The 17,429-nt window shown below is 37.4% G+C and overlaps 2 protein-coding genes across 2 annotated transcripts in view; one reads left to right on the top strand and one right to left on the bottom strand.

Annotated features, from left to right (window-relative positions):
- LOC140233873 (ergosterol biosynthetic protein 28 homolog) overlaps positions 1 to 17,429 on the top strand; it is a 65,596-nt gene that overhangs the window by 5,282 nt on the left and 42,885 nt on the right. The gene's annotated exons all lie outside the window — the stretch shown is intronic.
- LOC140232333 (uncharacterized) overlaps positions 14,597 to 17,429 on the bottom strand; it is a 41,353-nt gene continuing 38,520 nt past the window's right edge. The window contains exon 17 of the mRNA XM_072312468.1: positions 14,597 to 14,923. Within this exon, the coding sequence (XP_072168569.1) occupies positions 14,606 to 14,923 (318 nt within the window). The 3' untranslated portion in view covers positions 14,597 to 14,605. The remainder of the gene's footprint in view (positions 14,924 to 17,429) is intronic.

Here is a 17,429-nt window from a genome sequence, read left to right as displayed (position 1 = left end):
GACTACTTTGTAGACCAGTAGGAGAAGCTTGAAGGATATTCTTGCTTTGACTGGCAGCTAGTTTCAAGATTAGTATTGCTCTTTTGCCCTCTTTTGTTTATGTCTGAAGTACAGTGAGAATTGAAATGACCTTATACCCAATAGTGAATTCCAAAGATTGAATAACAGCAACCAACAGTTCATGCTCAACATCATAGAGCATTCCCTTGCATATTACACATAATAGTACACTTTACCTGCAAATATGCAACAGATGGCAATGTCAAAATAGTGTACTGGGTACACAATACCGGGTGTCCCCCAAAAAGCAGAACAGTGGATTTTCAGTACCTTGTGTTCTAAAAGTGATATATTTTTTGACATCATTAGAAAGAGCATCTTCCACAGAAGACAATGATACCAAAATCATGAAATTTGGTTCAGTACTTTTATTCTACGCCAATTTCTGTAAATGCAGTCATTTTCAAATTTCGCTGGATTTTTGCAATGTATGAGATAATAATTTGAGAGCGACACGCGTTCCATACGGTGAATTGCACAAGGTGTTGATCCATGTCAACAAAAGATACAGCTTTCACATTGGGCGCACGCACACACACACACAAACACACACTGTTTTTTCCTGGCCCGCGCCCAATGTGAAAGCTGTATCTTTTGTTGACATGGATCACTGAGCTTACACAATATTCACCGTATGGATCGCGTGTTGCGCCCAAATTATTATCTCATAAGTCGCAAAAAAATCCGGCGAAATTTGAAAATGACTCATTTATAGAAATTGGCGTAGAAGAAAAAGTACTGCATCAAATTTAATGATTTTGGTATCATTGTCTTCTGCGGAATATGCTCTTTCTTATGATGTCAAAAAATATATCACTATTAGAACGCAAGGTAATGAAAATCCACCGTTCCACTTTTTTTGGGACACCCGGTATATATGCATAGTAACAATGTAAAGGGTCTGATATCACATAAAGTGATAAAGCCCCGAAAGGACAAACAAAAATGACAAATCTCAGGAAAAATTTAACTGCTCATTCCCTAAATTCCCAGGTTGCATGTTTTTACCATTTGTTGGGTTATATACCAAAGTTTCATTAAAACTGCAGGTCCCAAGGATTTTTTTAAATTAATATTTTTAATAGGAGTGCACTGTGATAACAGAAGGTCTGTGGAAGAATGTACAGTATCATGGTGATATGCATGGAAATCAAAATACAGATGAAGCATACCAGCTAAACGTTGACACGACATTTGCTCAAGTCTTATTTTCTCCAAGGACTAAGCATTAAGGTTGTGATAAGGTTTTAGGTTCAGTTTAATGTGAGGATTAGGGTCAGGGTTATGCTTTTAGATAGAATTTAGATAGAATTAAGTTTGGCTTAGCATGCAGATCAGCGATATATTTCATGAGAGCAATTTCGTCGCAGGAGCAAATGTCATGGAACCCAGCTAAACAGCTTCCTCGCTATGCACTGCTGCCTTCAGCTTACGTCTATTTCTTCTTTGAATAGAAGCAATTATATTTTGCACTTTGTACTTGATATCTTTCCACTCCTTTCCAGAGAGAATTTGAAACTCTTCCATGAATTGCAAACAGTCATCTTTTTGGGGGACCTCCTTCCTTTTGATGAAATCTTTGAGACCAATCCACACAGCCTCCGTTTCCTGTGGTGTCCACTTCCGCGAGCTGTTTGATCGGTCTGTGTGAAAACAGAAAAAGAAATCTTTGAGTATAGCATACAATTGTGTAATTACACAGTTGAAGAGCTGAACTGCATTGCAATTTACAACATAATTTACATGCACCTGTAGTTTGAAGTTATTCTGACTTCAAACAAAGAATGGGTTACGTAAAAGTCACTTATTATCACAGTACGTAATTATTGTCAAATTTAAATAAGAAATATGAGTCTGTTAGCCATGGTGACACAACATTTGCTCAGTGGACTGCGACAATTGCTCTGGTCTTATTTTCTCAAAGGATTGAGGGTTAGGGTTTGAGGGTTTTAGATTTTGTTGGATGAGAGGATTAGGATTAGGGTTATGTTTGTGGGTAGAATCTTTGTTTGGTCTAGCATGCAGATATTTCGTAGGAACAACTGTTTCACGAGCAAATGTCATGAAACCTTTAGCCATATTAGAGGTGGATTAGTTCCATAAGGAGCGGGACTAGATTCAGTGTTTTTTGAGAGGTAAAGTATCAATGAAAACAGTAGTGACATCATTGCACAGATGGTAGCTTTACTTATTTTAATGCTCTTTCATAAAACTTCTCTGCAGTACAAATTTTACAAGATGCAAGTTCCCTGAAAAAGTTGAGCTCAAGTGCAGTAAGAAGATAGCTTCATACCACCGAGATGTTTCTTGGGCACCTGTCTGCTGTTGGTGGATGATGAGCTCCCTGGTGCCCGGGAAGCTTTGGAGGTGCTCCTTTGTGCACTCTGATTGTTTGAAGAGTTCTGTCTGCTCAAGTGATCTGAATACAAACAGACAAATGTGGATAAATGGACCAAAAATATATTTTCTTTTACCACCAGCTCAAAGGTGCAACCTTAGTCAAAAGATGAAATGGAACAAGTACTGGGAATGATAAAAAGTGTGGAATCTTGAAGGTATTTGCAGTATTAGTCATACAAAGATGATTAGCACTGTCTGCAGTGGTCCTTCAAAGGTGCTTTGCCAGAAATCTAGTGTTACCATCCTCGACTAAAAAGGGGGTAATTTTCATTTTTTTCAGAATTTTAATTTTCAATGTGAAAATAAATAATTCAGTTTTCTTTACTTGTAATCATAAAATGAAAAAGACCTATTTAAAAGGGTACTGCATGGCAAGGACATGATACAGCACTCCTAGATACACATAGATACACATACATGGTAAATAGTAATAAAAAAGGGATTGGGTAGGCCCTTTTCAGGGCCACACACATACCATAGACAGAATATGTGGTGCCACCGTTAAGCCTTCTACAACCCAAAATTTAAAAAAAAAAAGGTTCACACTTTGAAAAGTGCAATTCATTATCAAATCAAGCTAAAAATGAAAGGATATCATACATGGTTTGAAAAAAGTGTTCTACCTTGAATCATAGAGAGTCATTTTTGGGTGGAATGTGTTCATGCTTCGATGAGCTTGAGGTGTTTTAAATTGCAAGTGCAAAAACTGACTTGCGCAAAAGTGCATGTATAAAGTGAGAGAATGAATTGAATGTATCAAATGGGATGCATCACAGATTTTTTTTCTCTCTCTTTTTCACAAGCAAGGTCACACACACACACACAACACTAGAATATGTAGTTGATCTTTGTTTTTGTTTTTTCTCAGAAGACTGCTTTTGTGATATTTTATTACCATGTGACTTGCTAGCATCCCTAGAGAGTTCACCTTCTTCTGTTTGATGGGCACTGTAATCAATCCATGTAATGTCTGTGTAACACAAGCAAAAGATAAAGAAGCAGTTGTTACACATCATATTCTCTCAGATCATGGTTCATCATTAACAGGATCAGCTAATTTACAGCACAGTACGATCCTAGCGTCTTCCTCTCTATCAAGACTAACATTTCCAGTTATTTTGAAACGTTTTATGGACCGAGCTTGTACCATGGTATCTGAAACTTAAAAGAAAGACCTATTCATGTTAAATGAAGATATACACTTCGATATTCAATAGCATCCCCCCCCTTTTAATCACATTGAGACACTTAAGTCAACTCCATGGTGAAAAAAAAAATATTTACAAGGAGATACTCAACTTCTGCTGCATCAGCATGTACAGAGTAAGACCATGCATGTAAACTGGGCTTTTTATTTTCATCATTTTTTTATTCATAATTCAGCATGTGCACTGAACACTTACATGTACGTGAAGTTGACTGTGCTTGCAGACACCCACGCTATTATATCAGGGCTCAACACCAACTTTTTTGTCTGGTGGCCTGTGCGGGCCATTAAAATCTTTAAATCTGAAATTTTAGTGTCTCAAAAAAAAAAAAGAAGAAAGATATGTAGTGGTCCAAAATAAAAGCAAAAGTAGCAATCCAGTTTGAATCTTAGTTGCCCAATATGACCATCAAAAGATATATTTGATGGCCAGACACCGTGGTTTTTTTTTTTTTTTTGTTTTTTTTTGTGTGTGTGACCCCGGGCCACAACTAACATTGATTATATTTGTGAGAAACATATAACAATTAGGTGATTACAGCTTATAATAGTTGCATGTAGACTTTTAATGATATAAAAAGTTATATACAGTGTATATTTTTGGGATGAATTCATTCATGTCATGGGGCTGAGAAGCTAGATCAAATTTAGGTAGATAGAAAGAAGAAGCTTTGTCTGGAATACTGTTTCTCACACCTTTAATGTATTATATATTTTACTGATACAGACATTACACTTCACAATTAGTTTCCCATGCATGTGTTCAATGTATAAACATACCATCTAAGTCAATGTTGTCAAGGGTCCCTTCAAGGCATTCTGCCAGCCATCCATGGTCTATTGCTACCAGTAGTTTGCACACCTTGGCAAGATCAAGTGTTGAGTCACTCAAGTGATTGGGATGCATGTGAATGTAGTGGGAGAGATGATTTGCTATCCAACCAGTTTCAGTCTCTGCAAGAGCTAAGACTTGTGCAACAGTTGAAGCATATATCCTCATGCTTGGGCTCTGTAATAATGGTGTTATGTCTGCCACACCTGCACTCTTACACACCTTAGCAACAGCATCATTCCCTTGCACATGTGTGGTCTTCCCGGATACTGCAAAGAGATACTCATTTGAGGGAAGGATTCCATAGTTTTCCCTCAGAGACACAATCAGATCCAGTGCTTCCTTAGCAAGAGGTGGTATTACTACAACCACATCCTTCCCTAGCTTGTCATGGATTTTGATCAGGTCTAGTGTATTCATTAGCTGTCTTCCAGCAGAGGATAGGTTCTCTGTCACACTGTCACTGGTCCCACTTGTTTCGAAGTCAGGTCTGTTGACATATTCTTGTGCTTTTAGAGCGGAAGCTTCCTCTGGTGTTATCTGGTTGAATTGAATCAGTCTCACCAATGCCAGTGTCTGAAGGGTCCTGAAGTCCTGTTCTGTGCCTCCATTTGAAACAACATCAAGAACAGCAATTCTGAGTTTCTTTGTGACATAGCTGCATAGCTTCTTCAGCTGCTCAGTGGTTGGAAGGTCAACAGGACAAAACTGTCTTTCCTGCAATAATGATGATGATCCTGCAGACATATGCATGTCCCATTCAACATTATGCAGTGTCAGGTAGTCGCATGCCTCTTTTTCAGCAACTGTATCCTCCCTGCAAATGGCAAAACATCGTTTGATTGAGACCATCTGAACCAGGTCAAGACCGATTTGGGTAGTTGCAGAAAGCTGTGCGTTTTCCTTTGTACCTGCTCCATCCTCAACAGTAAGGCCCCTGACTCTGGTTTTCACAACGTTGATTACAGTGTTGAAGTTACCTGCTGTAAGGAAATCATCCAAGGTATCTCCACGACCAGATTCCCTCAGCGCTAGAAGCAAGGTTGCCCAACTTCTCATCTTGATGGTCACAAGACCTTCTCTGCCACTGCATGTATTTTGTAGGCAGTGGTTACCTAGAGCAACTAGTAGGGTGTCAGTTTGGGCTACAAATGAGATATCATCTTTGGGCATATTACAGAATACTAGTGATTTCAGGCTTGGGCTTGCACCAGAGTGATCTTCAGGATTTTGCAGCATATCACTCTGAAAAAGGAGCTGCTGGATGTTGGTAGATCTTTGACCAACAATGCCTCTAGCATAGCATCTTTGTCTGGAATGCCTCCAAAGTTCTCTTTTTCTGGCATAGCCCAGACATTGTGGACAGGGTGAGAAGTCACAAAGGTTGCTCTGTTCATCTTTGAGACCTGGTCTTCTTGCTAGGATGATCTCTCCACGACCTGTTTGGAGAACCTTCTTATTGTGATAAAAGTTTCCTCTGTGTCGAAGAAGCTCAAGTTTTACTTTTCTCTCATAACTGTTTGCCGGCAAGACACGGATTACTGCCACTTCTAACTCATCAGAATGACAGAGCAAGTAGTGCCTGCCTATCTTCACTTCAAGCATCTTGCCACAGTAAAGGCAAGCGTTATGTTTGTCATACACCCGTTTTTCACCATATACTGATGACTTCCTCTTTGATTGTTTGAAGAAAATGTTTCCCCGTCGATCACGTGAACTGCCACCTTTAGGGTATTTGTCATCAGCATAACTGTAGCCCCTTTTATGAACTCTTGAAACCAATGGCTTTGCCTCATCCTTCTGTATAGTAAAGAAGAGTATCACAAACATACAAGAACCATGTTTAGCTAAACTAGAAATGATGCTGTGCTGACTGGTCTGCCTTGCCATATCACAGTATTTTCCCATCGATAGGTATGTTATACATCTTGCCAGTGTAAGACAACAGTTTCATATGATTGGCAAAAAAAATTGAAATGACATGCATGAAAGTTTAATGGCACAACCCCAAATGTGTTAAGTTCTTATACATTCCTTGAACCAGATTTCATTTGAATGGCTATATTGTTTCCGAGTGCAAGTATAAATTGGGGATTTGAGCATTTCCACATGACCTTTGAGTTTTGGACCCAGGTCTACCCCTAATATCCAGTTGAAAACTGTACCATCATGAGCACCAACTTGTTACATCCATTCAATCGGACCACCTTCACCATTGTTACAGAAACACTTTACAGTTTTGACAATTAAATACATATCTACATACAGTTTATGACTTTTGGAACAAATTAAATTCACCAAGTTCTGATCCTAGGCACTGTACATCAGGTCTCCAAAGTGTGTCACCTGCAAAATTTGAACTTTGATTCCTGTGTCCCAAGAATGATTCCTTGAACTTCAACCTCTATCCATAACAACATTTGTCTTCAGTGCACAAATCACACTGCCTCATAAGCTTTAGCATTCCCAATGTCTCCATGTGACCTTGTGATCAATGTATTAGCTTGCATACAGATATCTGCACTCTTCATCTATCATGTCACATCCAGATTCGTCATTGAGATTAGCATAAAAGTGGATATTTTCATGTAACTGATTTTTATGCTTGGCCTTGGTTAGATGAACTTTTTTTTTTTTTCTTTAATTCTGCAGAATCAGAACATTGATAACAGGAACATATAATAGCATGCAAAAATATGTGTACTTTTATTTTTCATGCTAGCTTCTGGTTGTGTGAAAAGTGCAGAAATTACCACAACATCTGGTTGTGTGAAAAGCGCAGAAATTACCACAACATTTCCACTTTTACAATATCATGTGTGGTTTGAATGGAAATCGTTTTCAATGATTATTTATAAGGAGTATTTTCTGTTACCTCCAAGGATGTATCCCAGTCTTCTGAATCATCAGAATCATCAGACTCTTGGTCTATTTCATTTTCCTCAATATCATCCTGCAACAAAATAAAAAGGACAATTATTTATAGGATCTCAATGAGTTGAACTTTGTTATTTTTTGTGTTATAAGAATATACAAATTCATCTTGGGGCTGATAATAACATATACAGTGCACTCCCGTTACAACGAACATAACAAAATTTCGTTATAATGAAGTAAAACTTCTGGTCCCAAAATTATCGCCACTAAAGTCTATGGTACAAAATTTGCTTATAACGAACACGGTTATAGCGAAACTTCCGTTATAACGAAGTCTTTTACGAGCGCCACTGGTAAAGAAAAACAAAAGAAATGTGCTCCGTTATAATGAAATGTGGATCGCTTTTGAAGATACGTACCGGAATAAGCATTTACAGCATCTCTGCATGGGCGAACACTTCACATCACTGTGTGTTTACTCCATGTGTCACGCAAAGTTTCCAAGAGGAATGACTTGCATTATTGTAACACAATAATCTGAAATTGAATAAGGTTCGTTTTATTGTTCTGAAGGTTCTTTATTACAAAACACCCAGATTCTGATACACCTAAATGTCAGTTGGTTCGGAAATGAAATAGGGTTTGTTATTATGAACATTTTGACGTTATTCCAAAGGTTCGTTTTTAATGAGGTTCGTTAATCCGACAATGAAATATGGTTCTTTTATGACAGTTTATTAGTCCGAAAATAATAGGAATTCCAAAGGTTTGTTAATCGGAACATTAAAAAAAAGTTTCGTTAATCCAAAAGCGAAAAAGGTGAGTCCACTACCAAAACTTCATAAAGGAATTACAAACCTTTATAATCATCTTAATAGGGATCGTATAGTTTTGGTTGAGACCTAATTTCAGGTTTCTAACATTTTTTGTGAGATAATGAGAAACCTCTTTTGAAATATGAAAGAGCATACTCTCTGAGAAATTCAACGTTTATTTGATGAAAATTGGTTTAAAAATGACTGAGATATCCAAACAAGAGTGATCGTTTCATTTTACTTTGTTTTTGGATGTTTCAGTCATTCCAAACCCGATTTTCATCAAATAAACTTTGAATTCCTCTTAAAATGGTATGCTCTGTACTATATCATAAGTGTTTTCTAAGTATCTCACAAAAAGTTAAAAGCCCAATTCTCATCTCCACCAATACTGTACTGTCCCTTTAAAGGCATATTGGAGATGAAACAAATACCCAGCATTGGTGCTTTAAAATACATGTGAATTAGGGATAGGAACAACCACTGCAAAAATCTGAATCTGTATTGTCAATGTTAAGTTTTGAATACACAAAATGTAAACAATAGTTATAATAAGAATGTTTCCAGACTAAACCGTCTTGATACAGTTATGGTTTATTAAGAAAAATACTGATATCTCCTTATGTTTTAGGCTTTACTGCAAAAAAAAAAAAATTATATGGTAGGATGTTTTGTGATACAACAGACCTACAAATGTGCATTTAATGTGATATCTTGATTTTTTTTTTACAAATCAATGCTCCCAAAGGTAAACTGGGCCTTTAAGATACACGAACCTTCGAAATAACTAACCTTTCTCATTTTTTTTTTCATCAAACCTTCAGATAACAAACCTTATTTCATTTTTGGATTAAAAAACCTTTGGAACAACGAACCTTCGGAATAGTGAACGTTTTTTTATTTCTATTTTTTAATGTTTTATTTACAAACCTTTTGAATGACGAACCTCATTTCATTTTCCAATTAACGAACCATCTAAATTATGAACTTTCGGAATAATGAATCTTCGGAAGAGCGACGCTTCAGATGAACAAACCTTCAGAATCCCGGAAACGGCGAAACTTCGGAATAGGGAGCCTTCGGAGTAACAAACTTTAGTAAGAAACGAACCTTTCGAATAGCGAACTGTAACTGAATCCTAAACCATCATTTTCTATACATGTGTGACAATACAAACAACTTCATGCTCTCTTTTAAATATAATATTTAAACAAAATTAAAAAGGTACCATCCCATTACACATAGCTTTCCAGTGTTTGATGAGTAATCAACAAACATTTTATGATAGTAATGCATGGTTTCCCTGTTTTCGTTTATTATATTGTATTAATATTGTTCGGTTATAACGAAAGAAAACTGCCGGTCCCGAGCATTTCATTATAATGGGAGCGCACTGTGAGTTTGGGGGGTGGGGAACACAAAGAATTTTGAAAGTTATTTTTGCTGGAAACATTGAAATATTTCAGAAAACATTTGCATGATTACTAAATCTTTATCATCTTATCAATTGTATGTAGCTATGTCACATGAAAAGGGCTTGTAAGGTGTAAGAATTTCAAGTGATGGTCGTTCTAGGCCTTACTTGATATGCGAACAATTCAAAAAATTGAATTTGAGTGCTGTGTACGTCATGCAGGGAATTGAAACAGGTCTCTGTCTTACAAAAATTTTGTCCTTTTGTGACTGACTCTGCACTGCAAAGGGGCATCTTTTTCATATTATTGCATAGATGTGACAGGATTTAAGAAAATTATGTATCATTCTAGTATAATATATACTATTCAAGTTAAACTAGTAGCTGTAACAAATCAATCAGTAATTCTTTCAGGAAAATTGTCAGTCAGATTTGCAATGTGGATGTGTGAAATCAGAACCACTGCAAATGTATAGCTTATACACTGAGAATTTTAATGTACAGTCAACCTCGCCTAAGTCGACCTCGCACTAGTCGAAACTCCAGAAAAGTCCCAATTTTCTTTTATTTCTTTAAAATAATCTTTCACAAGTCGAAATTCACACGTTGAAATTCACATGTCGAATTTCGGCTATGTCGAAGAAAATTTCAAGTCCAGATTTGTGTATAGTATGTTATTTCCATCGCACAAGTTGAAGTGGTTTTCCCCCCCCCCCCCCCATATGTCATTCAAACATGGAAGTTAAGCATTCTTTCATCAATAAATGAAGGAAAACATACACAATTTGTGTTATAAAATACTCCCAAGGGTCGAATCCAAGTTAACCCTTATTTCCCCTCTGTCCTTGATGTCCAGCTGAGCAAAACATATATTACATGTAAGCCCTACCAGGGTAGAGGCAAGCTATATGCGGGCGGCACAGCGGGGTTTGGGGGGAATAAAAAGAAGAAAAAAAAAACCCTCACAATCAGGTATGGTACAAATGTGACCGGTAAAGGGCTGATTTGACAGATCATGTGAACGATTTGCGAATTACGAGAGTGGCAAAATCCAACATTCGGAAAAATTTTTCTCCAAATGTGTTCGGACAATGGAGTAGAGTAAACCATTCTTGCGTAGTTTGTTAAACATCTCACGATGTATGTGCGAGTGTCGTGTGTACCATTGCTAAGCTAACATAAGTACAGCCAGTTATGCATGTTGAAGAACATGCGATGGAAACGCGAACGCAAAGTTTTCAATGATCATGGAAGAAATGTTTCCAAGGAGAGATGATAGCTGTTTTGAGTTGAAGTTTTTCTCTTTCCTATATTTCTCTGTTGCGTGTGTGCTGACAGTTTTTCTGAGGACCTACCCCCACAAGCATTTGATTTTTTGCAAGATTGCTCACACATTATCTTAAGTTTCAAATATAATTTTGGCCTACTTTGTATTGTGATTTTTCTTTATATCAAGCATATTGTTCTCTTTGCTGGTTTTTAAAATTTCTTATTACAGTGTACTGTAATGCACTCGAAAAACAAACTACTCAAATTTGATAAGAAAAACAATACAAACAGGGACTCATGAGAATCTAATCAAATCAGGAGGACAATCTAATCACCTTTTTTTTGATGCGGAAACCTTATCAGAAATTGCAAATAGGAATCTAATCAAAATGATTAGATTATTTATTTTGATTAGATTCAATTCAAAAAATCTTATGTTTTGATGCTTAAATCCTAATCAAATTACAATAGGAATCATATCAAATTCAATATGACCATTCTAATCAAATTCAATGATTAGGCTCCTTATCACACTCTGCATCACATCAAACACTCAGAGAATAATAATGCACACCAAACAACTTTTTTCCACGTTGAGGAAACACATTTATTAAGTTTTAAAAAAGACAGACGGATTTATGTCAACACATCGTGTGACATCAATATAAGACGAAGCTTGCACAACTTCACATAATAGTGGCAACACATGCCAAATTTCAAGGTAAATGTTAAAAGACTGCATGAGGGAATAAGTAAAATTTCCGATACATATTTCTATGATATATCATGCAATGCCGTTAATTAACATCAAATTGTTCATCAGTGACACAAGATAAGGTTTGCACATCTACGTACTACTGTAAAACACGATATTTTCGCGACATGATATTTTCGCACTTGGCCATGGGACCACCACGGAGGTGAGACTTGCCTTCCTGGTTGTACACAAACTACATCATGTAGTCCACGTGGTACATGGTTCAGGTCTACAGAATTACTGTGGAGGTGGTAAAAAGAAATTTTGGCACATTCCGCGCAACCTGAAGCTCGCGCAAAAATAAAAGCATGTGAATATTTTTGCTTGCCATATTATGTCCATAATGTTCCATCCAGTAGTTGATGTCTTCATACCGCACAATTAAAATTTTCGAATTGGGGCCAACGGCTTTTATGCGGCATAAAATTTTCGCGAGTTGCCTCATTCAATACATACAGTGTAAACGAACTTTCTTGTGCATTTTAAATTTGCGAATCTTGGCTATCGCGAAATTCGCAAAATCAAAATGCACACGAACATTCGTTTTACAGTATATTGGTTACACTTGCCAAAATACCAAGCCAAATGCTCAAAAATTGAGGTAAGTAGCTTAGTACACTTGTAACTGTGCTACTACCATAGCAACAAATTGTGGCTGCAATGACAGTTACTTGCATGTTATACATTGATCACAACATTTCAAATTTCAAATCAAATGGAAGAAAAACTTGGGAAATTGGCAAAATCTACATTACATTTGTATCATTTTCGTTATACTAGAAGTATCAATAAAGGTGATTAATACCCTAGTTCCAGCAGCCCAACTTCCTATGAAAAAGAATTGAAAGAATGAGAAAGAAACCTGGGTTTGATAAAACATTATGTGTCTGTCTGTCTGTGTGTATTCATGTGTGTAGTACCTTGTGAGTACCTGTAGAGTTTGACTGCTTCACAATTGTGGAAGTAGTTTACTCCACACGATTTGAAGAAAATATGCAGGTACCATGGCAACACCTCAGGTACAAACACAAAGAGTGACATCATTCAGCAAAGAAAAAGAGATGAATTTTTAGTTTGCATATTTAATACTATACCAGTATATTTGCAGATTTGCAATTTGGGAAAACATTGTCAGTGCCAAATCTAGGGAATGTGTACTTCTTTCAAAAAATGAAATGTTGTGTAAAGGTTGTCTTTATGCTTTCCTTATATCGTTCTATGCATATGACATCATAAAGTGTAGTAGTCTTCGCGCAGAAACGTTCAAAATTCATAACTTTTTAACGATCGTCTGAATTTCCACAAACCTTCTCTGATTTGACTAATATTGCTGCATTTACTCAGTCCACATATATGAAGGTTAACTCGTCCTTTAACACTCACAAAAAATACATACATGTATTATATTCATCGCCAAAAACTACACATTATATTCATTGCATGTACCAGACTTTAGCCAAATTGCTTAAAACGGAGAGAGTAGTTCAATGAATCCACAGATTGTGTGATTCTTATCAAAATTTGCCATGGCCATGGCAACACCTTACACAACATTGGCAAAATCTATTATGAAGAAAAACAAACTGCCCAAACCATCCAAACATACGCAATATGGCAACTTGACCAAGGAAAAACTATTACTTGGTATATGATCATGTGCATGAATATTCTATTGGCGGACCCTTCAAAATGCGTGTATATATATGCATTCATACTAAACTGGATATTTACACAATTTACACACTAACAGTGCCACCCTTAAGACCTTCACTGGTTGGCATATTCAGTATGTATGGAGATATGAGGTGGTCATATGTTAGCCTTCATATGCACACAGCAAGCCTTCCCACAGTACTACATCTGTTTGTGAACTAGTCTGGGGTTTAGGCTAATCATACACTACACCAAGGTGAACCTTGTCTAGATTGTATCTGTGAACATTGAGGAAGCTTTGTTTAAAATTTTGCAATTAAAAGACCGCCCAACCAGAGAATGATATCAATATTCCCCCATAGACACCACAGTGTGTATCAAAACAAAGGTTCTAGTAATCCAACTTTGGAGGGCTGCCATTTCACTATTGTCCGCTATGGTTGTTGGTTGTGAGGAAAGAAAAACTCGTCTTCTTTCTATTGGTACCAAATAATGTTGACAGAATGTCATGCATGACTGAGTATGAGAACTTTATAGACAATAACAAATTGCACTTTTTCCAAGTCTGAGTGTTGGGCTATCACATGAAGGAACATAGATGTCTCACTGAATGGATGGGATCTGTCAATAAAAGTGATAACGCTAACAGGCCAGCCTGCATGACTGCAGGTTTTTCTAACCTTTTATGGTCCGTAACCTTCAATATGGCCACTGTTGTTGATAACTTGGTCACTCCCACAAAGGCTAGCCCATCATCCATTTTTTCTCTTCATATTCATGACATGGCTTGTCGCTGCAAGTTATGTGTTGGGCATGAACAGGGAAAATGGACTGTGTGGGTTGGCCTTCGTAGGAGTGATCATGTTATCAGACAGATGCCCATATTAAAGGTTATGGACCATAAAATGTTAAAAGAAACCTTAACACTAACTCTGAACACAAACCTGCAGTCATGCAAGCTGGCCTGTTAATTTGACCCTTTCCATTGGCAGATCCCATCCATTCAGTGAGACATTCATTATTACTTCATGTGACACTCAAACTTGGAATAAGTGCAATATGTCATTGTTGTCTTTAAAGTTCATGTGCTCTGTCATGCATGACATTTTTCAGCATAATTAGGTACTAATGGAAAGAGGAAGAGTTCTTTCCTCACAAGCAACATTGTGCTCTCCATAGCTGACAATCACAAAACAGCAGCCCTCCAAAGTTGGTTACTTTTTTTTTATATGCTCTGTACGTGTGGGTGGGGGTACAATGTACATTAGGATTTCAAATTGATTTTTCACTCAGACAGCACAGCTTTCCCTGAATTTAACACTTACAGTTTCTTGGCAAGGAAGTTCTGAAACAATGTAACACTGGGCACTGATTTTACTCTCCCCTTCCCTTCTCTAAGTCTGTAGAAGAATTTTTGAATGAAGTCCCAAGTGTGCTGGCACTCCCAGGCGTAGTCTATATCAAGCACATAGACAAGCTTGAAGCAAACATCAATTGCATGCAAGAGCGAGTTGCAACTGATGGTGTTCTTCTCAAGTACTACAAAGCACTGCTCGGGCTCCTCTGGTTTCCTGAGGGTCAGAACAAATGGCTGGTTTTGTGCCAATGTCTCCACAAATGTTGGAATGTTGGTGCCAATCTGTATAATAAACAAAAAAAGGACAAAACTTGCATATCATTCTCCTAGAAGTCATATTGATAGTTGAGTAGGTCTGTCGGTCCACTGGTGACCCACCAACAATGCAAGGCACCGGATTGATTCTGTACAGACTACCTAGAGCACCAACAAGTTAAAGAAATACAAAAGAAAATGACATTAGGCGCAGTCAGACTGGCAAAAGATAACAAAGTTTATCTTCTTCTCTGAATTTTGCCAGTGTGCCCGCAAATTCCTATCAAAAATTCCCACGAAACTTCCCACTCCAATTCAAAATAAATTTGTTGACACAATAAAAACGAGATATGAAACTCGTCAGACTGACGAGTTAGGTGATACGCTTGGGGTTATCAGATGTCGGTCATCTGTGATCGACAAAGAAAAGAATGTGATATAGACACCTTGAAGTTATAATTGAGTTTGCATGCAAAACCGTTTCCCTAACCTCTCGGCCACGGGACATCCACGGAAATGGTAAGGCAAAAAAGAAATGTATAGATATTACAGGGAGAAAAGTCAATGCCCACTCAACCAATGTGGCCGCGTGAACATGTATTGCATTGCTAGACGGAAATGCGGCCTTGTAACTACTGATGTCGCTATGCCATTTCTGGCAACTTGGGAAAAATACGTGCCGTAAACATAAAACCTATAATCGGCTGGTTTTGATACCTTGCCTTTAATCACAATTTTCAGTGTGATGACGTCATCAAAGTACAAAACAATGATGTGGTCTTGAAAGACAATTGTTCAAAGTACAACACCTTCGTCGTCGTCATTACATATTATGATCAGTTTGACAAAGTCAGCCTGCAAAATTTTGCAGCAGTCGAAGCAATATGGTCTCCAACACAAAAAAGAGGGATATGGTGTGTGTGTATAGGTGCGTTTATATACGAATGTGATTTCTACATGGACGATATATGTAATACAAAATTGAAGAAAAAAAAAGTAAAATAGCTAAGTAATTTGTTTCGTGATCTTGTGGGGTTCGAACCCGCACGTGTGCAACCTCACGTCTCTGAGACGTCGCCTTTAACCACTCGGCCATACGTCTCGACGAGAAAAAAAAGAGGAACGTAAACTTATGTATGTGAAAGATGAATCAGGAATCGTTTTGTCCACATTCCATTCTCATTTTCAGTTTTAAACTGCAAAATTGTCAAACTAATAAGGAGATTTCAAAGAATAACATGCATGATTACTGCAGCTTATTGTCTCAGTTACCACACACTTAAGTTACAGAGGAAATGGAGCAAAATCATCTGAGATAAAGGTGCTTAAACGTTGTCAAGTTAATGCACATAAAAAAAAAATCACCTCCCATAGAGATAACACGTAAACTTGTCTGATTTTGAGTCTTTACCTTTAATAACAATTTGAAGTATGATGGTAAGTCTTCTTGAACCAAGAGTGTGGAACGCAAGCTTCTACGTGAAAGATGAATCATGACGATCACCCGTGACCGACACATCTTCAAAGGGATCAGTTATTAGAAGTGGAAGCCCTCGTGCCAAGCATATTGTCTCAGCAATTCCAAAGCAATGATACCCTTACATTTATGCATACCATAATTTCCCTCTGAAATCAATGGTAGGTATATTCATGTACAATTGCTTGCCTTGTCCATAAACTTTGCTTTACAAACTTTCAGTGAAACGTGTCATAACATAATTCTGTAACTCCATTAGCAGGGATTGACTTCATAAAGAAAGATATATCAAATTGAACGCTTAGCGCGTATAACTAAGGGGGATTTTAGCCTGATGCTCTGTTCTTCACTGCTCAGATACCAACAACACTCATTACCTACGGCTACGTATAGAGAAACAGCCATGACGAAAATAAGTTATTCCTTTTCTTTGGCAGATAGACACACAACCCCTTTAAACCACACTATAATTGACATGGAGGGACATGAAAAAGTTCATTACTACTACTAAACAGTGATGCCTTCTACTCATGTGGCACAAGATACCTCTATAGCAACATAAAACCTGTCTACAACTCCGTTATTGCGTCAAACAATAACATCCTGGAATTTCAAAGAGATGAGCGAGACGCCATACACCTGGCCTAGAGTTAATTCATTCAGTTGCCATTCCTGCTCCAGTTGAGTTATGCAAATTATTTTCCGACCTGTCTTGTGACAATATAACAGGAACAAACGTAGAGAAAAGGAAAGGGAAAAGGAAAGGTGGCAAGCGGGGCACTGTACCAAGGGCAATTTAAACAATACGTATGATAAATGAAGCAAATCCAACCTAGAGCCTCCGACAAAAAAAAAGAGGAACTTGAGCGACTGTGTGTCGTGGGGTAGTATAATTGATAAGATAATACGATAAATGACATCGATCGGAATAAAGCTGAACTGCCAAAAGAAACACAAAGAAAGAGAGAGAAAAAAATGATAGCGTCCTGCGGGTCTCGAACATCTCGTCCTAAGGTAGTGCATAATGACCATGCAGCGCGCTAAGTGACTATAAAG

The sequence above is a fragment of the Diadema setosum genome, chromosome 1 (assembly GCF_964275005.1).
Source record: "Diadema setosum chromosome 1, eeDiaSeto1, whole genome shotgun sequence".
NCBI classification, from domain to species: Eukaryota; Metazoa; Echinodermata; class Echinoidea; order Diadematoida; family Diadematidae; genus Diadema; species Diadema setosum.
This window is presented reverse-complemented; position numbering and strand designations above follow the sequence as displayed.